The 23591-nt window shown below is 32.6% G+C and overlaps 1 protein-coding gene across 1 annotated transcript in view; it reads left to right on the top strand.

Moving 5' to 3' along the window:
- The window catches only part of LOC661988 (uncharacterized protein), a 130165-nt gene that overhangs the window by 23298 nt on the left and 83276 nt on the right, over positions 1-23591 (top strand). The window contains exon 2 of the mRNA XM_015982913.2: positions 15625-15685. Coding sequence (XP_015838399.1) covers positions 15666-15685 — 20 coding nt within the window. The 5' untranslated portion in view covers positions 15625-15665. The remainder of the gene's footprint in view (positions 1-15624; positions 15686-23591) is intronic.

Here is a 23591-nt window from a genome sequence, read left to right as displayed (position 1 = left end):
TTGATAGATAGGAAGTAAAGCTCCTTGGCGAAATTCGTATTAATTATAACGAGCGGCTTTAATTGGTGTTTGTGCTGGCTTAAACAGCAGGAAGGAAATCGCCGGATTCGACCGTTCGTTCCTTCCAAGAACATTAATATTAAAAGGGAAGAACGCCGCTTGTAAATATCATACGCATTGCTTATCCGCAACATTCCCTTGCTTAACACGTCTCACGGAGGTTAATAATTTAGAACCTACCTTCATACGTTTACGTTTTAAGTTTATGGAGGCTGTAAACACGTGCGCATTTCCATGCCCATCCATTAAAGAAACGGAGACTTTCGACTGACATGATGATGAATTATGAACAAAAAGGACGCGGGAACGAGTTAAACAATTGTCTTTTGTGACACGCTCGCGCCAGCTTGATGAAAACGAAAGTTGGCCCAAAATGCCACGTTTTAGGAATATTAGAGTTTGCCCATTTTATTTATGTTATTGTCTCATTTATCTCAATTAATTCAATATTTTAACAGTCTAAAGTTTATTTTTTATTTTTTCTTACTTTTTTTTGCTGAAATGTTTGTATTTTGTTTTTTTGTTACAGGTTTTTAGCAAATTTATTAGTTAATATTTAAATTAAACTATACCGAGCGATTCATTCGGGCTTACAATAGAAGCTTTTTGACTTCTAACATAGCTACGGAACTTTAAAAATTTTGTATACGATCTAAATCGACCATTCTGAGTTCAACCAAATTATATTTTTAAAATGGCTTAGCTTCCGGAATTACGAGAAATTACTTTATAATTTTAAATAGTAATCATTTATCTTTATTACATTCTGGAATTTGTCTTTTAAAACTGAGTAAAATGTACCAACGATTTTTTAAATTTTTGATCTAGTTATCCATGACAGTTATCCTCAGCAGTGAAATGTATTACGTAAATAACTTCAGCATCGCTTTATCTGTTAATATGTCCAAAAAGTTCACCGAAGATCATAAAAAAATTATGTTGAAGTTTTATTTCCGTAATGGACATCGGGTTAATGTAACTGTCATGGATGACTAGATCAAGATTTTTAAAAATCGCATGGTGTTTTAGTTGTTAAAATTTATCTGTCAAAGTTTTTGACTTACGTCAATTTTATTGTTAATATTGTCATTTGCAGAGGGTTTTTTGAAATATTTTTGTTTATTAATTTTAGACTGAAATCTTATTCTTAAGTCTTGTTTCAGGTTTTATTTTTTTTTAATTTTTCGAGTTTTGTTGATTTAGTTAATTAATTGTTTCTGAAATATTTCTTTTTTAATTTTTTATTCCTGTTACCACACAGTTGTATTACTTTTATATAATTTTGTTTACTTTTGTTCCTTTTGTTTTATTTTGTATTGTTGTATTATTTTTTAGCTTTTGTATTATGCTCATTTGTTGCTTTCTAGACCTGACCTGACCTGACTTGAGCCACTGGTTAGGTAGATTATGTTTAGATTTTACGTAAAATTATTGAGAAAAATTGTAGCAGAGAGTGAGTTTCTGTTTTTTTTTTAAGTTGTTGGTACAATAACGTATTAAGGATTTAATTTAGTCTTATAATTGCTGTCTCAAAAGCGTTGAAATTTGAGGCTTCAAGACCCTGTTCCCGCTTAAAAATGGCGCTTTTTAGCGCTGGCAACTCGATATTTTGCAATCAGGTCGCCTTTTTAATTACGCGAAACTCAGGTGGATAATAATTCATCAAAAGATAATTGCAACACGCGATGTGTCGAAAGAGAATAAACGCGAAAATATCGATCCCCATCGATGCTTATCTCGCGTCAAAAGATTGTCCCCATCTAATTAAACTCCCGGCACCTGTCCCATTTTCCTCAAACTTTTAATATTTCGCGTCGCTCGCTTTGTTTGCTCTGTCAATTGTTGTTTTCGATGTTGAAATAGGTCGTTTCGTTGGACAAATACAGGCGGCTTTGGAGAGAAAGAGAGACGCTCTCGTAATTGTCTCTCTGTGTTGATGTTCATTTGTTCGGAGACACGGCCTGCTCTGTTCGGTAATGTCCGGCACGTTCCGATGGGGAAAAAATCCAAAAATCGGGGAATTTAATTAGTGGCCGAAGCCAACTATAATAAATTGAGCGGTTGCGAATCGAATTTTGAGGCGAGCTTTGGCCGAAAAGTTGAGCTTTTAAGGAAATGAAGCGGTTTTTATGCGATTTGTCATAAAAGGGGATCAGGAGGAAGATAAGGACGGAAATTGATGAGTTTATTGTGAGGATTGAATCTTTTATTCTTCGAGGGAAGAGGATGAGAGTTACCTTGTAAGGATTACGTTTACGGCGAGCGGTCGTGGTTTGTTTTGAACGAATCCGAGGGGTTATTAAAGTTCTGCTCTTAATTTCAAATCCGGATGTTTTACGGCGACTCTTCTATCTAATAATAATTTTATTGTTGGGGCAAAGACGCTCCGATTCGATGAATGTAACAGTTTGCAATTTCCTAACAAGACGTCCCAGAGGAGGCTATAGTCTTACGTGTTATATCGAGTGCCGATGTAATATTAGAAAGGAAATAGGAAACCTTCAGACTAGAATACGATGAACAGACGCTCGTGTACAGGGCGATAAATTATTGAAAACTTCCTGATCTAAATTAAATTTCGGGCTCGGAAGTGGTTAAGGTGACCTCAGCCACAACTACATATTTTAATAAATGGGGCAGTTCTCCCCCACCCGCGCCGCCAACCGTCACAGTAATCGTTCCCGGAAATTCGAGCCGTCAATCACACCGATTGATGTATACAAGCAGGCAACGAAAATTGATGACACAACCTGTCTCTCGCTTATTTTTCAAACGGGAATTTCCAACTGTCCACTCCCTTGTTTAATTTGATCCTCTTTAATAAAATCCTTGCAAACCTGTTGCACACGCAAACCCGACTTAACGCAAACACAACTGCATTATTTTAATAAAATAAACCCATAACGAATTACACGCCGAAACGTATTGTATTCCCTCGACAAATTCCGCCCCTACAAAGGGAATTTTTCAGACTTTTTTCCGGTCGGGATTAATTATTCCGCGTACCTACCGGCTAACGAAACGGGAAAAAGTTGAACAAACGCTTATTTTCCAACGCCATGGAACCCCCTCCCTATAGCTGGCTGTCTAATTAAAAAATTCAGTCGCTAGAATCGCATCGCCAGATAAATATTTATGTTGTGGGATTCACCGGTGAGTAAGAGCAGTCGATCCACTTTGTAATAACATCGATATTTCCTCCTTTCTGCTAAACCTCACTCCACAAAGTTAACAAAACTCGTATTTCACACACCTGAACGTAACTCGCACGTGAATTATATCACGCCATGCGCCACATTTGTGTTATTTACCACACGGTGGATCGCAATTTTACCCAAATTGACCGAAAATGACGAGATATTAAGCGATTTTTATAAGTCACTGGAAAAAACTTTGCCCTTACATTATCCCACTAGAAAATTGTGTTTCAAAAAGTTTGAAAAAAAAATTCGGTTTAGTTTAGTATTCTTGATTTTGAGTTTTGACAAATAGATGAGTTTTTGATCGAAAATGCAATGGAATTTTGAAAAAGTTAGAAAATAGTGTTATGGTGAACTTAATTTAGTAGTTTTTGTGCAAAAATGCTATTTTTTTATTATTATTAACAAAAAATGCACAAATTTGATGATTTTTTTTAAATCCGTGGTGAAATTCGGCACAAACTTCGAGCGTTTGAGTCATAATCGTGTTGAGAATGACTAAAACAATAAAAAATGTTTTAAAATTGAAGTTTGGACTTAGTTTTTCCGAACTTTTCGAACTGAAAAATCACCTTACACGCTTAGAAAATTCTGAAACAATGTCTTTTTTACCTTAATTTGGCGTCTAAAGGACGTGATGTAACAATTTTCTTGAATTAAACACATTTTTTGATCCAAATGACTATTTTATTCTGAACAAAAATTGAAGAAGGAAAACTTATTTTTAGAAAGTAGGAATACAAAACATTAACAAATTTTTATCTTATCTGGTAGAAATGGGTTCTAAAATTTCCAAAAAAAATTTTTTAACTTAATTATTCAATATAAAATATAAAAACAATCAAAAATTTGCTGCTTCAGGACTGTAAAGTTTGCATTAAGTTTGAGATTTTCGGACGTTTTGTGACAAAATTAGGGAAATAAATAAGTTTCTCGATTAAAAGTGAACTACTATTTACAAAATTTTTCAGACGGAAAAAGGGAGAAAACATTTTTTTCGTTACATAATTTAGTATTTAGATTTTGAATTTTGCGAAACAGGTGAGATTCTGACCGAAAAATGCAATGGAACTTTGAAAAAGTTACAAAATAGCACAATGGTAAACTTAATTTAGTAGTTTTGTTGCAAAATGGTTGAAAAACGGAGCGAATTTAACGATAGTTTATTATTTTTGACAATTTTGGTAATTTTTCAAAATTTATCAAAAAATTTGAGTTTTTATGTCAAATACGTGCTGAAAATTATTAGAAAAGGTATAAACATATCATTTTAAAATTGGAGTTTTTTACTTAATTTTTTCAGAATTTCTCGAAATACGTGAATTTTGCACTGAAAACTCACCTTATACGTCTGAAAAATTCCAAAACAATGTTATTTTACCTTAATTTGGTGTATTTTGATAGAAATCAGAGCATCAAGTTACAAAATATTAAAGTGCTAAAACGCCAGAAGAAAATGTTTTTCGACCTATTTACTGTATTTTGTTTTGTGATTTTCGACTTTATTTGGTGACTTATGAAGCGATTACAAAATTATAATTATATAAATTATAAATTAGTTTTAAAAAAACAATATTTTATATCTCATAACTTTTATACCTCGATTTTTTTCGACTTAAAGAGGTTTCACTGTAGTTTTAACATCTGCTATAGAAAAAAAATTAATCAAAATATTATGATTTCTAGTGTGATTTTAAAATAAATGACGTTTACCTTATTACCTTTTGTGCAAAAAAACCCTGAAAAATTGCTTGAGAAAAAACTATTGAACCTTACGTTCTAAATAAATTAAGAAAAGCTCGTTTGAATTTTTAATTTATTGACCCAAAATGACGAGTTATTAGTAGTTCGTTTGCATTTTGTCTCGGAAAATATTTAAAATCGCGTGCAACAGTGGTGATCAATTCGGTCGCATATTGAGTGAAGTTGTTGGCATTTTTGCTTCTTTGGTGTGTTATCTCCTTCGTCGAGATTGATTATCACTCCTGGCCCACAATCCTGGTCTAAATCCCTTCGCAAGGCCGCTATAAAGCAACGAGACGTTTATATATTAGCTGGGAGTTTGGCAAACTTGCGACGACTCCAATTAATAACCCGATTCTTCCTGTAACAAGGCCACGAGTTGCAACACGCGGTTAATTTCGTTCCTTGCCGTCTTAAACGCAAATTGCCGACTCGATAAATATGCCGAAATTTCTCCCTTAATGGGGCTGAATTGCAGGGCGAGAGAGAGGGGAAATTAAGAGTAGTGCTTTACGTGATGTTGGTTTGAGACGAATCTCGACTTTTTTAAAATTCAAGACGAGTTACGGCGGAAGCTAGCAGCCGCAAGTTTGCTCGAAAGCCGTTTTGGCATTATTTAGAGACTTCCGGCGGTGTTGGCTTTCTTTAATAATTAAAAGGAAGGAGTTTTTGCCAGAGGTGGAGGGCTGGGGATAAATACTGAGTCATTTGTTTATTACAGCCTACTATAGCCTGTCTCTTTCCAGCAAGAGCTTTTTGCCTTTCATTCATTTGTTCTATCTCGATCTATTCAGTTGTGAAAGAAAATTAAGATTACAATTTGAATATTTTTTTACTTTCAATTCCAGATTTAAATTTAGAAATTTTCAGTTTATGTTTTTTAAACTAGCTACAATTTCCAAGCTCTCGTTTTAAAATTGCAGTTACTGAAGTAAAGATTGTTTACGTTCGAAAACGTCTCTATTATTTGTAAAATGAGACGACTTGTATTAAAATTTTCCGAGCCGTGAACTCAGTGTTGCCAACTTGGCTGCAAAAAATTATCACGAAGCTTTGCAAATAAACGCGAAATAAATGCAAAGCTTGCTTTAAGCAACCTTTATTTAAATATTAGTTAGCATTTGTTTCCCTCGTCTCGATTGTTACGAATAACAATGGCCTGCCTTCATATTTAGATAAGAGTCTTGAAAAGTCGGTTCATTTCTTTAATTAGCTGAAACTTTTAAAATCGAATTAAATTCGAAAAAGACCAGTCGTAGAATTAGAGTCGCGTGTCTCGACTTCATTAATTATAGTTTCAAGCTCTGCCACGTAACAAAGAAGATTTCTTTAGCCCGAGGTACTTGTCACTATGACGCCAGACTGTACATTGTTGTTCTTAGTAACGGCGAAATACGTTAACTAAACAAGTGAGCGTTGACTTTGGGGCGAAGTCTCAAAGACGCCCCCACCTTTGTGACGTTATGCATTACTGATATTGTAAACATGATTTTACACGGATTCGGGAGACCTAGTTAAACTCCTCGCGTGCATTAATATTTATAACTAGGAGGAGGTTTCAAGGATGAGAAGTTTCGCTACATAATCGATGAGCCAAAGTGGAGAAAATTTGGCGATTTTTTTTTGTGTAGCTTGCAGGTGTGCGCTATTTGCATAGTGAATTTTTCAATTCGAATTAAAACCGTCTGAAAACTTTGAAAACAGATAAAGTCACGAATGCGTTCGGCTTCATTAAAACTTTAAATTACTAATTAATAACTAGTTTAATGTCAGATATAAATGCAAGAACTAGTGGCTTAGGTGAAGTTGCTGCATAAATCAGCGATAAAGCGGATCTATCTCGAAAAAACCCCAGCTCGCTTAATTACTCTATTTGGTATTAAAAATACCAGATTTTGTCCCAAGGACAGGTGATTATTTATCTCGACTTTAATTGAAAGCCGGCTTTGGACCGATATCAATCTGTCGGATCGAAGAGGGAGGGCTTAGGAAGTTTTCTTGTGCCCTAAGTTCGACACTGACCTTTAATTGTCTTAAGCATGATCAATGCGATGTCTGGGAATTTCCCCAATGACCCGAGCCGGGCCTGGATTTTTCCAGAGACGTGACTGCGATCCGAAGACTCCAAACAAAAGAACTCAGACTTTAAGCAAACTGTGCGTACATTTTTCACTTTCAGACTCTTGAAACTATAAATCCTTAATTTTATAAATGTGAACATAGAATTTAAGGTTAAAGATTGTGTTTACTAGAATTTTTTTACTTTTTTTTTCGTTAATTTATACAAAAGCAAAAGTGGTGGATGCGCCGGGCAAAACTATATTTTAAATACTGTTTTCAAATTATATTAAAAATCTTTATTCCCACATTAATTTATTGATTTAACTTTATGTGAATATTTTTGTGCAGTTGAAATTGTAAGTTATATTTAATTTTTAAATTAAATTTTTAGAAATTCAACTTTTGGAGCTAGTTTTTAACATGATTTGAATTTGGATCTGGAAAAGAGTTCCAACGAATTTTACGGTTTATCTTGAGTATTATACCAGTTTTGTTACAACATTTTGAGTTTTGAAATTTTTTCCTTAAATTACGAGTTTAATGGTCATTTGTTACTTTTAAAAAATCAAAAAAAATTGTTTGTCAAACTCGTCGCTCTAGCAAAGTTTTCTATGCCTTTAGAACTCTCTCGCATTATTAAACGTGCTTTGATTTTTTTGATCTTTGATTTTTGGAACTTTTGTCGAAAATTTGGTAGATTTTTTACTTCTCAAATATTTAAGGAGCATAACTCCCGAACTATTAAACATAATTACTTTAAGTTTACATAGTTGGGAACCTTTTTTAAATATTAATATAGAAAAAAATAATTGTTTTCCGTCTACTAAGAAAAATTTGTAATAATAGCAAACTTATAAAAAATTATAACTTGAAAATTATTAGAAATGTGGCGTTTTTTTTGACACCAGTCGATTTCCCTGATTGTTTTACATAGGTCTGCATTAAAACAGCTGCCTTTTTTCTAATGGTTTTGCCGTACGTGAGAAAATACTTAAAACATTAATACAAAAATGGTGGATGCGCCGGTCAATTTTTTTTTACGGCAATTTTAATACAAGTCGTTTTATTTTACAAATCAATAGAAACGTTTTCGATCGCAAAGGAAACTCCACTTCCATATCTTAGTCAAAACTGACTTGAAAATTGTAACAGAAGATTTAAATTCACTTTGTACCTGAAAATGTCTAGTTTTTCAAGCATTAAAGTTTAAATACTGATTACGTGTTATACTAGCTTTTTACAAGATTTTAAATTTTAGAATTTTTTGCTTAAAATTTTAGTAACTGACCTTCATAAAAATAAAAAAAAAGTTTAATACTTACACTGACAAAGTTTAACCGCCTTTGCTATGCTTTTACAACCCACTCGAGTTGTTAAAAGTCTAAATAAAGTTAATTGGTTTGATTTTTCAAACTCTTATATTTCTAATAACTCCGGAACTGTATATTAATGTTGAAAAGCTTTTTTAATTATTAATTTTTTAGAAAATTACAGTTTTTCGATTAATTGTCGAGCCAATTGCAAACAAAAGTAAAAATAGGTAAAATAAAAAAAATATATAACATAAAAACTACTGAGAATTTTGTGATTTTTTCAACGCCAATCGATTTCTCGGATAATTTTACATTGGATTACATAAAAATAATTTCACTTTTTTGAAAAGTTTTGTCGTAATTAGAAAAATACTAATTAGTAAAAATTCAAAAATGGTGGATGCGCCGGGCAAAATTTTTTTTAAAATTAATTATTAAATCTTACATTTAACTTGTTTAGACAATTTCATTAATTTGGCTTCAATTTTAATAATTTTTTGTCAGCTTTATGCTTTAAGAGAAAAATGGTGGATGCGCCGGACAATTTTTTTTAAGGCAATTTCAATACAAGTCGTTTTATTTTACAAATCAATAAAAACGTTTTCGATCGCAAAGGAAACTCCACTTCCATTTCTTAGTCAAAAATGACTTGAAAATTGTAAGAAGATTCAAATTCACTTTGTACCTGAAAATGTCTAGTATTTCAAGCATTAAAGTTTAAATACTGATGTCAAAACTCGGAATCTTTATTCTGACGTCATTTTAATTCGCATTTGGATTTTTTTGACTCAATTTTTTGAAATTCACCTTTTTATCATGATTTGAACCCGGGCTTGGATTTTTCCAGAGACGTGACTGCGAATTCCGAAGCCTCTATTATTTTAAACAAGCCGAGTTTGAATCAACAAAGGGATAAAAACACTTGAGGGGAGTCTTTGTGTCATTCGATACGGACAAAAATTGGCTATAATTGGAAGGTGGAAGCTCTAATTAAAATGATAATTTTGAATAAGCAGCAACAAGGGTGCGGTTTACGTAATTAGACAACTTTTTTTACTTTGCTAAATAAACACATCCTGTTGACACTAAATCGAACACTATTTTACGATTCATTCAGTCGCATTAAATTCTTAAATTTCAAGCCGTAAAACTTCTTTACGATTAATCGTAAAATACATGCATCTTCCCAACTTTTACAGCTTTGCACTGTTCTTATGAACCGACGTTATAAATCCGGGAGAATTAAGATTGTCTTGTATTTCGCTGAAAGATGTCGCTAACGATTGCCTTCAACTTTAATAAACGGACACCGACCGACTTAAGTGCCGCTCCTTCATTCCCATTTACTTAATCTAACGAGATTTATTAAATGTAACTCCGGATTTATGCAACACTGAAATACAACCGATCTAATAAATAAATACATAGTTTCGAGTCGATGATTTGGCGTAATTGGCAATTCCTTTTTTATTATTCCACATAATCGTCTTGTCTTGTTTCCCGCTTCCCGAGTTTAATCCTCTAAACCCGCAACTCAATTTTTGCGCCAACCCTAAAATTGTTCCATTTTACTGATGACCCGCTTCGGAAATAATCTCAAGGTAAGTCTTGACAGAAAAGAGCAAGCTCGTCCGAGTTGTAATTCCGCTGGAAAAGGGGCAATCGATTCGAGAGCTTTTAATAAATTTAATATCGGAGTGGCTTTATTTGCGATTCAATTTCTCGCGGCGTAATCAGGTGCAATAATTTGCTTATGGAAACATGTGTTGTCGGGTTAATTTCGTACACAACACGTCATTACTTTAATAAAATCGCGTTCAAGTCGGATTTATCGCCCCGACTCTATTCGTATAAATGGCAAGCAATAATTTTCCAATTGGTGCGAGCATTAAAGACCCATTTACAAATAAAACCCTCTCGGCGTGAGCTTTATTTCTATCGCGATCAGGTTTTTTGCGGACAATTTCAACACCGCTCTCGTTGTCTTTACGTTTTTCTCTAACCGCAGACCATTGCCCGGTTTCATTTGGCTGGTTTATGTGTTGCAAACTCGTCGCAATTGCCAACGGTTTCGTTTGATTTAAGGCGACAAAAAATCCGAATCAAACATCACGTTTTTCCGGGCAAATTTTATTCCAACTTGGGAAAGTTTCGATCTTTGAAGTTTTAATTGGTAATTTAGGCGCGTTTGAGAGAAAAATCGCAAAGCGGTGGTCAGTGCAAAGTCAAGAGAGAAAGTGGGAAATGGACTGAAAATTCGAAATTAATTAATAATTTTAATTAAGTTTCAACTTTTTCATTTCTGACGTGGCTGCCGGATAAATGAATTTCGCCTTTTTGTTGCAGGATATTACAATTTTTAAGCTTTTGCAACTTTTTCAAATTCGTCACTGCTTTCGTTAATTGAGAATTCGCATTTCTGTTAGAATTTCACAACCTAGGATTCAAATATTGAGATGTTGTTTTGAAACTCCGCTGGAATCAATACCGTGTTAGAAAACAGGTTAGGACTTGCTGTAAAGAATAGCACGAATATTTCATTTTTAAGGTTTCAATTTGAAGCAGAAATTTTGTTTAAATTGCCTTTCTTGGATTTATTTTACGTATCATATTAGTTTTTCAATTCTGGAATTTTTTTTCCCAAATATTTTGATGGTCACTTATCTACCTTAATCATTTTTTTTTAACTTGAAACAAAGGTTTATGAGCTTTTCTATGTTTTTTGAACTCTCTAGATTTCTCAAAAGTGCAAGAAATCGTTCAAAGGTATAACTTTGAAAGTCTTGAATATTATAGAGGAATACTTAATTCTTCAACAATAAATTTTTAACTCAAAAACTAAATGTTGTAGAGCAAAACGGTGTGTTCTATTGAATTCTGCTGCTTATTCTACGTTTTATATATTTTTTTTACAACGCAAGTTAAGTGGAAAACTTGCACCAAAAATTAGGTCAACTTAAAAAATGGTGGATGCGCCGGGCAATCTATTAAAACAATTATAACTGAAAAACTAAAAGTCGTAGAGCAAAGCGGTTTGTTTCAGTGAATTTTGCGGCTCATTTTGTGTACTACATCAACTTTTTTACAACACTAGGTTATTCAAAAATTTATTTAAAAATTATTGTATTATGAAAAATGGTGGATGCGCCGGGATATTATAATTAAATTGAAATTGTGATTGAAAGTCTAGGAGTAGTAGAGTAAAACGGTTTGTTTTAGTGAATTATGCTGCTTTTTTACGTATTATACTAGTTTTTTAAAAGATTTTAAATTTTAGAATTTTTTGCTTGAAATTTTAATGACTTACCTTTGTAAAAATAAAAAAAAAAGTTTAAAACTTACAGTGACAAAGTTTAACTCCCTTTGCTATGCTTTTACAACCCACTCGAGTCTAAATGAAAGTCTAAGTCTAAGTCTAAATAAAGTCTAAATAAAGTTAATAGGTTCGATTTTTTAAAGTTTGATATTTCTAATAACTCCGGAACTGTATATTAACGTTAATAAGCTATTTTAATTATGAATTTTTTAGAAAATTATAGTTTTTCGATTAATTGTTGAGCCAATTGCAACCAAAAGTAAAAATAGGTAAAATAAAAAAAATTATAACATAAAAACTACTGAGAACTTTGCGATTTTTTCAACGCCAATCAATTTCTCGAATCATTTTACATTGGATTGCATAAAAATAATTCCACATTTTTAAAGAGTTTTGTCGTAATTGGAAAAATACTAATTAGTTAAAATACAAAAATGGTGGATGCGCCGGGTAAAATTTTTATTTTTTATAAATTATCAAATATCTTACATTTAGCTTACTTAGACATGATTTTATAAATTTTTGAAAACTTAATTTGTCTTCAATTTGCGAAAACAATGGCGCAATAATTTTGATTTTTTGTCAGCTTTATGCTTTAAGAGAAAAATGCAGTTGGAATCAATCTTCCAAACTAGAAACTTTGAATGTCGAATATCAGTTTTGGCTCCCGAGGTTTGAGTTTGGAAATTCAGTTTTTGTCCTATCATGATGGTTTAAATTTTTATTAAATTCACATTTTAATCGTTTCGGTTCACTTCAATTTTAATGTGATTAAAGCGTGGCAGCAAGTTTGCGAGGTTCAAGCAACCTTTGTTGCGAGTCCCATTTCTGCAAATGCCGTCCATTTGCCTCCGAATCCAATCCCGTCCAAAAAGTCAAGTCCTTTATCTAAAAGTGTAAATTAAATTCGGGTGGGTTTAAAACAGTGCCCCTCGAAAGCGTCTCGTTAAATAATACAATAAGAACGTTCCCGTCCTGATTTAAATTCTAGCAAACATTAGATATTCATGGAACCGGTTTGCGTATGCATAAACAAAGGCATGCGATATAATGGGCATAATTAGCATCCGTTTGTATTGATGAGGACATTAGAGATGAAGGAACTCACTCTGCGCTTCTCTAATCTAAGTTGGAAATTACGCCTTATAATTGAGCGAGAATAGATCGGTAATTTAGGCAACGACGCATCATCCGAATTACAGATCTCTACTGTATCGATAATCACTGTTTGACTGACTTTATTCAAATTCCCCAAATACACGAAAACAACTTCCATGAATATGAAAATGCTTCCAAGTTTCGCAGGTCACGTGATGCGAAAGCATTATCCAACAAGAATTTAATAATTTAAAATGTTGCTTCAAGGTAGAACAATGGCAGATGCTTTATCAAGATTGATCTTTCCGCAACGGAAATAGCGACACAAAATGTACTCTTACAAATATTTCACATGAAACGCGTAATTACAAATTTTTGATTTATTGCCTCCATATTACAGACTAGCTTTTAATAAAATCGCGCCTCAAGCAAAACAAGCCCCAGGAAACCAATTTCGCCTTTAATTCACTCTAAATTAGACCGATTTTTATCCATTTATTTCCGTGAAAGACTTGCAATAATCAGTATTTTTAAATACAAAAATGGTGGATGCGCCGGGCTAAATTTAAGTTTTATATTTAAAGTCAGAACACTTTGAAATCTTAAATTAAAAACAATGCAGAAATACGATACCTCTAATAATAGTTCGTCTAACCGTAAATAGAAAAATGGTGGATGCGCCGGGAAAACAAAATTTTAATTTAATATTAAATTGTACAATCAGATTATATAATTAGCTTACCTATGACTAATCAAAAGTTACCAAATGGGCAAAAAAATCTTTTAAAGAAATATAATAAAACACTTTTAAAAATAAGTATTTTTAAAAAATACTGAGAGAAAAATGGTGGATGCGCCGGGAGAGTTATTTAAGTGGGCGTTTGCCCCTTTAATACTTTATGTCTTATATAAATCTTGTCGTGGACCCTTTTAGTGGGAGTTTATGCAAAAATGGCTAATTGAATCACACATGTCCGATGCTATCGCATTTTTGTCCGATTGTTGCGTCTCGCATTAATACCCCGGTCTGTAGATAAGCAATGTCGGGTCACGATAACCCCAAGACAGATCGATCGGAATTAAGCAGGCTATGCAAATGAACATGCACACTGGATTAGGGCGTAATCAGTAAACGGTACGTGACCATGGCTCACTATCTGCACCAAACAGGGATACCAACCTAAAATTTTCGCCCAAACTGTTTTAATATTTAGTTTCTCTCGCTATTACGTAATTCGTTTCATGCCCGTATATATTCCACCCTAATGAAGGTGTATATGTTGCATGTTGTACAGGATAATTAGAGGAATATTATAATTAAATACCGACGAGCTTCTATTTGCTGGATTTCGTCTTGATTAAACGCAATTAAGTGTTTGATCTTTTTTTTAAATCCGGACGAAATACGATTCGACCCTTAGTCAAGGACGGGAGGTTTATCTCCAAAACTTGGAGCGAAAGATAGAAAAGACACAAACAGAAAGTCGTAAATTTTATCAAAGAAAGTTTCACGATTTGTGGAAAGTGCATAGATAGCGATGCAAATAAAGTAGGCAACAAACAATCCGATTTGTTGGTGCGAGATTTAGATTTCGTTTTGAAAAGTTTGCCCTCTTTACAACCAAACGCAATTTGGGACAATTTTCCGTTATCAAGTTCTAATAATACACGAAAAGATGGCAAAATAAAGCCATTTACCTCTATACCAAACGCACCGTTTAAAAGTTGGAGGGCGCTGATTTAATAGCTTCTTAATGCAGTAATCGATTTTATTTTAGTAGTGTAATAATTTTTTTATTCTAAAAGCAAATTTAAACTTGGTGGATGCGCCGGGCAAATTAATTTTAAAATTAAATCATGTTACAATCTGCTCATCTATACTTTAAGATGCGAATCAAATATTAAGAAAAATGCTAAAGAAACTAATATAGAGTCTATAAAATACAATACTTTTAAAATAATTCGTTTAAGCTGCAAACACAAAAATGGTGGATGCGCCGGGCAATTCAAAACTGACTAAAAAGTTACATTATTGTTAATCGTAAGAAACGAAACCAAAATAGAAAAAATAAACAAAAAATATTTTGCGAGATTTTGTCACGTTTTCATAAATTATTTTATTCTCCAAAACTAAAGCCGATACGAAACACTGCTAATGATACTAAGAAGACCAATGTAGACTGAAGGAAACACAATATTTTTAATAATAATATGTTTAAAAATGGTGGATGCGCCGGGTAAATTTTAAACTTTAACTTAAAAATTAAAAATTAAATCTGCTACAATCAGCTTATCAAAACTTATCAATATTGGCTATAAAAACATTAATGTAGATGTTGAAAGTCTAGTAATCAGTTTTAAAACTATGAGCATGCAAAAAATGGTGGATGCGCCGGGCAAAATTTAACTTAAAATTAAAAAATTAATATTGTTTTTTATTTTCTATTATATCGTACGTTTTTCATATTTAATGTAAGCACAGTTTACTGCCATTCGTGAAAATTACTTTAGATGGGCACTTTACCTAGGATGATTTATGTGATCTATTTTTGTCCGAATTGTGACAAGTCGTTTAGCGTCCATCCAATTTTGTAATAAATACCCTCCCGGAGTATTAATACCGTCGAAAGCACATCCGAGTGTCGTTTAAATGATTGATCATTTCGGACATATTCCAGTTCACCCGGACTTATTGTGTGCACTGGCCATTTTATTATATTTCATTAATCTCGATCAAGCAAGAAAAGCGGACGTTTCGTCCCATTCTCTGATTCGCTCTCAAGAGCTCTTTAACGCTAAATCGAATTTATGACGGCAATTATTTCTTTTACAGGGAGAAAAAGCGACTCGATGGAGCTTCACCTCTAAAAAATTATGGAGGATTTCTCGATAAGGTGAGCGCGCTATTTGCTTTATTTAGGCCACGGTGCATATGCGGCTGACCCCCAAATCCAACGTGTCAATTTCAACGTTACCGTAAATTACAGCCGGAATATCTGAACGTGACAAATTTGCCAAACTACGGGCTTTGTTAGTGAATAATCGGGACTAGGGTTAAAAATAATTTTTACGAAATATTTTCAACATGGCGCCCAAGGTGCCATTTCGCGTCCCAAACTTTGATTAAAACACGCCAAGTTCTGCGTGTTTATCTTGCCAACTTTCCGCCAAACTAATTGTTTAATTATGGCGGTTAGTGCATGAACTTGTCTTGAAACTTTCAGAGGTAATAATCATCCTGGCGTTTATAGACACTTAACCTAATTCCAGTCACTCCGTTGGCTCGTTTAATAATTTTTGCGAGTCTTTTGAATCGCGTAAATGCAGCGATAAGCCCCACGTTTGTTATTTATGTCGGCGACTGTTGAAAAAGAAAACCGGAACGAAGCCGTGCCTGCCCCTATATTTAACTTGGTTATTTCCTATTGATAACAGAAACGTCATAAATGGAAACAAACTACCGCCATTTATCATTCCGGGGTTATTTATTGGGTTTGACAAATCTAGAAAGGACAGCTGCTTAAAATTTTGAATGCCCGGATTAATGAGACCTTGACCGGAGTTTTCGTCGCGGCGAATAGGTGGCGTGTCGTAAAATCTGCAGTTTCATCAGGCGTTTTAAATGTTTGCTATTTTACGATGAATAAAATCGTCTCCGACATATTTCGTGCAGATTTTGTGTTGGCCGATTGTGTATGCAAATGGAGCGAGCATCGTATCAAGAATTTTCATTTCGAAATGCCAAAACAGATTAAATATCGGAGCATCTGTTGGCTCTCTAAACCATTCGAAAAATTTCACAACTTGGACTAAATGAACAAATTCGCTTCGAATCCCGTCCGTTGAAAAGCCTAATTTAATTTACTTGCTTTTTTACTCTTCAACAAAAAATTTATAACTCAAAAACTAAATGTCGTAGAGCAAAACGGTGTGTTCTATTGAATTCTGCTGCTTTTCCTACGTTTTACATATTTTTTTACAACGCAAGTTAACTGGAAAACTTGCGCCAAAAATTATGTTTACTTAAAAATGGTGGATGCGCCGGGCAATTTATTAAAACAATTATAACTGAAAAACTAAAAGTCGTAGAACAGAGAGATTTGTTTCAGTGAATTTTGTGGCTTGTTTTGTGTACTACATCAACTTTTTTACAACACTAACTTATTCAAAAATTTATTTTTAAAATTATTGTAACTTTAAAAAATGGTGGAGGCGCCGGGATATTATAATTACAGTGAAATTGTAATTGAAAGTCTAGGAGTAGTAGAGTACATCGGTTTGTTTCGGTGAATTTTGCTGCTTTTTTACGTATTATACTAACTTTTTACAAGATTTTAAACTTTAGAATTTTTTGCTTGAAATTTTATTGACTTACCTTCATAAAAATAAAAAAAAATTGTTTAATACTTACACTGACAAAGTTTAACTGTCTTTGCTATGCTTTTACACCCCACTCGAGTTGTTAAAAGTCTAAATAAAGTTAATAGGTTCGATTCTTTTAAGTTTGATATTCCTAATAACTCTGGAACTGTATATTAACGTTGAAAAGCTCTTTTAGTTATTAATTTTTTTAAAAATTATAGTTGTTCGATTAATTGTCGAATCAACTGCAACCAAAAGTCAAAATAGGTAAAATAAGAAAAATTATAACATAAAAACTACTGGGGAATCTGCGATTTTTTCAACGCCAATCGATTTCTTGGATCATTTTACATTGGACTGGATTGAATTAGAATTTTCATTTCGAAATGCCAAAACAGATTAAATATCGGAGCATCTGTTGGCTGTCTAAACCATTCGAAAAATTTTACAACTTTGACTAAATGAACAAATTCGCTTCGAATCCCGTCCGTTGAAAAGCCTAATTTAATTTACATAATTTTTTACTTAATTCTTCAACGAAAAATTTATAACTCAAAAACTAAATGTCGTAGAGCAAAACGGTGTGTTCTATTGAATTCTGCTGCTTTTTCTACGTTTTACATATTTTTTCACAACGCAAGTTAACTGGAAAACTTGCGCCAAAAATTATGTCTACTTGAAAAATGGTGGATGCGCCGGGCAATTTATTAAAACAATTATAACTGAAAAACTAAATGCCGTAGAGCAAAGCGGTTTGTTTCAGTGAATTTTGTGGCTCATTTTGTGTACTACATCAACTTTTTTACAACACTAACTTATTCAAAAATTTATTTTTAAAATTATTGTAACTTTAAAAAATGGTGGATGCGCCGGGGTATTATAATTACAGTGAAATTGTAATTGAAAATCTAGGAGTAGTAGAGTACATCGGTTTGTTTCAGTGAATTTTGCTGCTTTTTTACGTATTATACTAACTTTTTACAAAATTTTAAATTTTAAAATTTTTTGCTTGAAATTTTAGTGACTTACCTTCATAAAAATAAAAAAAATTGTTTAAAACTTACACTGACAAAGTTTAACTGTCTTTGCTATGCTTTTACACCCCACTCGAGTTGTTAAAAGTCTAAATAAAGTTAATAGGTTCGATTCTTTTAAGTTTGATATTCCTAATAACTCTGAAACTGTATATTAACGTTGAAAAGCTCTTTTAGTTATTAATTTTTTAAAAAATTATAGTTGTTCGATTAATTGTAGAACCAACTGCAACCAAAAGTCAAAATAGGTAAAATAAGAAAAATTATAACATAAAAACTACTGGGAAATCTGCGATTTTTTCAACGCCAATCGATTTCTCGGATCATTTTACATGGGACTGGATCGAATTAGAATTTTCATTTTGAAATGCCAAAACAGATTAAATATCGGAGCATCTGTTGGCTCTCTAAACCATTCGAAAAATTTCACAACTTGGGCTAAATGAACAAATTCGTTTCGAATCCCGTCCGTTGAAAAGCCTAATTTAATTTACTTACTTTTTGACTTAATTCTTCAACAAAAAATTTATAACTCAAGAACTTAATGTCGTAGAGCAAAACGGTGTGTTCTATTGAATTCTGCTGCTTTTTCTACGTTTTACATATTTTTTTACAACGCAAGATAACTGGAAAACTTGCGCCAAAAATTATGTCTACTTAAAAAAATGGTGGATGCGCCGGGCAATTTATTAAAACAATTACAACTGAAAAACTAAAAGCCGTAGAACAGAGCGGTTTGTTTCAGTGAATTTTGCGGCTCATGTGGTGTACTACATCAACTTTTTTACAACACTAACTTATTCAAAAATTATTTTTAAAATTATTGTAACTTTAAAAATGGTGGAGGCGCCGGGATATTATAATTACAGTAAAATTGTAATTAAAAGTCTAGGAGTAGTAGAGTACATCGGTTTGTTTCAGTGAATTTTGCTGCTTTTTTACGTATCATACTAACTTTTTACAAGATTTTAAGCTTTAAAATTTTTTGCTTGAAATTTTATTGACTTACCTTCATAAAAATAAAAAAAGATTGTTTAATACTTACAATGACAAAGTTTAACTGTTTTTGCTATGCTTTTACACCCCACTCGAGTTGTTAAAAGTCTAAATAAAGTTAATAGGTTCGATTCTTTTATGTTTGATATTTCTAATAACTCTGGAACTGTATATTAACGTTGAAAAGCTCTTTTAGTTAGTAATTTTTTAAAAAATTATAGTTGTTCGATTAATTGTCAAATCAACTGCAACCAAAAGTCAAAATAGGTAAAATAAGAAAAATTATAACATAAAAACTACTGGGGAATCTGCGATTTTTTCAACGCCAATCGATTTCTCGGATCATTTTACATTGGACTGGGTTGAATTCGAATTTTCATTTCGAAATGCCAAAACAGATTAAATATCGGAGCATCTGTTGGCTCTCTAAACCATTCGAAAAATTTCACAACTTGGACTAAATGAACAAATTCGCTTCGAATCCCGTCCGTTGAAAAGCCTAATTTAATTTACTTGCTTTTTTACTTAATTCTTCAACAAAAAATTTATAACTCAAAAACTAAATGTCGTAGAGCACAACGGTGTGTTCTATTGAATTCTGCTGCTTTTTCTACGTTTTACATATTTTTTCACAACGCAAGTTAACTGGAAAACTAGCGCCAAAAATTATGTCTACTTAAAAAATGGTGGATGCGCCGGGCAATTTATTAAAACAATTATAACTGAAAAACTAAAAGTCGTAGAGCAAAGCGGTTTGTTTCAGTGAATTTTGCGGCTCATGTTGTGTACTACATCAACTTTTTTACAACACTAACTTATTCAAAAATTTATTTTTAAAATTATTGTAATTTTAAAAAATGGTGGAGGCGCCGGGATATTATAATTACAGTGAAATTGTAATTGAAAGTCTAGGAGTAGTAGAGTACATCGGTTTATTTCAGTGAATTTTGCTGCTTTTTTACGTATTATACTAACTTTTTACAAGATTTTAAATTTTAAAATTTTTTGCTTGAAATTTTAGTGACTTACCTTCATAAAAATAAAAAAAATTGTTTAATGCTTACACTGACAAAGTTTAACTGTCTTTGCTATGCTTTTACACCCCACTCGAGTTGTTAAAAGTCTAAATAAAGTTAATAGGTTCGATTCTTTTAAGTTTGATATTTCTAATAACTCTGGAACTGTATATTAACGTTGAAAAGCTCTTTTGATTATTAATTTTTTAAAAAATTATAGTTGTTCGATTAATTGTCGAACCAACTGCAACCAAAAGTCAAAATAGGTAAAATAAGAAAAATTATAACATAAAAACTACTGGGGAATCTGCGATTTTTTCAACGCCAATCGATTTTTCGGATCATTTTACATTGGACTGGATTGAATTAGAATTTTCATTTTGAAATGCCAAAACAGATTAAATATCGGAGCATCTGTTGGCTCTCTAAACCATTCGAAAAATTTCACAACTTGGACTAAATGAACAAATTCGTTTCGAATCCCGTCCGTTGAAAAGCCTAATTTAATTTACTTACTTTTTTACTTAATTCTTCAACAAAAAATTTATAACTCAAGACCTAAATGTCGTAGAGCAAAACGTTGTGTTCTATTGAACCTTGCTGCTTTTTCTACGTTTTACATATTTTTTTACAACGCAAGTTAACTGGAAAACTTGCGCCAAAAATTATGTCTACTTGAAAAATGGTGGATGCGCCGGGCAATTTATTAAAACAATTATAACTGAAAAACTAAATGCCGTAGAGCAAAGCGGTTTGTTTCAGTGAATTTTGCGGCTTATTTTGTGTACTACATCAACTTTTTTACAACACTAACTTATTCAAAAATTTATTTTTAAAATTATTGTAACTTTAAAAAATGGTGGAGGCGCCGGGATATTATAATTACAGTGAAATTGTAATTGAAAGTCTAGGAGTAGTAGAGTACATCGGTATGTTTCAGTGAATTTTGCTGCTTTTTTACGTATTATACTAACTTTTTACAAGATTTTAAACTTTAAAATTTTTTGCTTGAAATTTTATTGACTTACCTTCATAAAAATAAAAAAAAATTGTTTAATACTTACACTGACAAAGTTTAACTGTCTTTGCTATGCTTTTACACCCCACTCGAGTTGTTAAAAGTCTAAATAAAGTTAATAGGTTCGATTCTTTTAAGTTTGATATTCCTAATAAATCTGGAACTGTATATTAACGTTGAAAAGCTCTTTTAGTTATTAATTTTTTTAAAAATTATAGTTGTTCGATTAATTGTCGAACCAACTGCAACCAAAAGTCAAAATAGGTAAAATAAGAAAAATTATAACATAAAAACTACTGGGGAATCTGCGATTTTTTCAACGCCAATCGATTTTTCGGATCATTTTACATTGGACTGGATTGAATTAGAATTTTCATTTTGAAATGCCAAAACAGATTAAATATCGGAGCATCTGTTGGCTCTCTAAACCATTCGAAAAATTTCACAACTTGGACTAAATGAACAAATTCGCTTCGAATCCCGTCCGTTGAAAAGCCTAATTTAATTTTTATCGATTAGACGATAAACTCGCAGCGCTTCCGCCCCAGACTTTTATTTTCATTTATTAGTTTATCTATGTGTAATTCATGACTCGAAATAAAATGCTAATTTTATCATCCAATGAAAAAGTTTTAAGTCGTTTTACGAGCACATTAACGCCGCCACTGTATGCATTCTAAAATACCTCAAAAATAAAATTTCGCGCTTTACTTAACCGCTAACAGCATTTTATGATTCTTGTTTAGTCGGAAATGTTATCACGTGAAATACGGTTATAGCTAATTCTTTTCTCGGAGAATTCTGAGATAACACGAACTGACATCATAACGTCGCTAGATCAAAAATGACACGGACCGCAACCTCAGGAGATTACTTGTTTACTTCGCGCGTTTTATAATTAGGTTACTCGTGGCCCGTTCGAGGATTGTTTTTTACTTCTCTTCCCTTGCGATAAAATCACCGCTGTTTATCAATTTGTTTCCTGGCACGAACCTTGTTGCCCATTTAGGATACATTCATACACACCGCAAACACAGCTGCGTATAAAACGGTTCATTTGTCGGAATCGTAGGTGGCGTTACGACCGAAACGTGTCTATTTAAAACAATGACAAGGACCGGTCGATACAAATTGCCACAAAAATAAAAAGGGGCGAGACCTGAACCATTAACACACCCGCAACGATCATTGGTTAATTAAACGCCCAGTTTTGTAAGCGCGCTATTTATTGGACAATTACACCGAGCTCAACTGAGCCGCACCCGCCCACTCGCTTTTATTGGCCGCCTTAAGTCACGTTTGAGCAGGAACTGAGCTAGTTATGCATAGATCCGCCCTCTCGTTTTTTATTGGCCAACAAACTCACAATAGCAAGCAGAAAATGTGCTTATTGAGCCAAAACACTCCCAGTTTAAGATTTATTGGCTAATGAAGCTCTCTCTGCCCACTTTCCCACAACTTATCTACATTTTAAAAGCTTTTAAAAACATTTATTTTACTTGCTTTGCTTTCCAAAATTAATTTGAGAGGGTTCTTGTTGTCCGTACGAACTGGAATTTTGCATACATACGTAACTTTCCTGACAATGCAATACTATTTAGTTACTCACTTTCTAAGAGGGCTAAATGGGGTATAAAAATCACCGAAAATTGGTTTTTAATGTCTCACAGTAATATCTTAAATATTTTTAATAAGTAGAATAATAAATTATAAAAAGTGAAAAATAAAAAATACATGTTTTATTAAATTGTAGTAGAAAATTGGTTTATTGTTTTTTTTATCTCTTTGGGAACATATTTCATGATATAGCATTTTGAAATTATTTTTTATTGTAAATTTAAGAGCATTTTTCAGTAAGAAACTAAATTAGAACAAAATTTCAAATGCAAATTCACTAAGTGTGATGGTTTTAATAGATTTACAGCATTTTTTGTCAATAAATTTACTATTGTAAAGGAAACTAAGTAAAAGACTTCATTTTTAATTTCTTGTCTTAGACAGTTTAGAAATTATTGCCACTTTAATATTTTTATTAGCTAGGTAGATATTTTTAAATGTGACGTGGATTTTTTTAAATAAGTGCCTTAACATTTAGTATATAAAATATTAGGATTATTTTGTCTATATATTTTATTATTATATAAAGAGAAGCAGCTACAACTTCTAGGTATAGTAGATATAAATTTTCTAAAATAAATCACAAATAAGTTGAGCGCTGGTTTAATTTGTTGGTCAAATGAGCTCCCCACTACCACATAAACCCGCCCACTTTTTTTCATTGGTTAATTAACGCTTGCACTGAGTGCCTCGCTTGTTATTGGTCCATTCCGACCCCTTCCACTGAGTTGCCCTGAGTTTGTGCCCGCCCACCTTT

The sequence above is a fragment of the Tribolium castaneum genome, chromosome 6, assembly GCF_031307605.1.
Source record: "Tribolium castaneum strain GA2 chromosome 6, icTriCast1.1, whole genome shotgun sequence".
In the NCBI taxonomy this organism is placed as follows: Eukaryota; Metazoa; Arthropoda; class Insecta; order Coleoptera; family Tenebrionidae; genus Tribolium; species Tribolium castaneum.
This window is presented reverse-complemented; position numbering and strand designations above follow the sequence as displayed.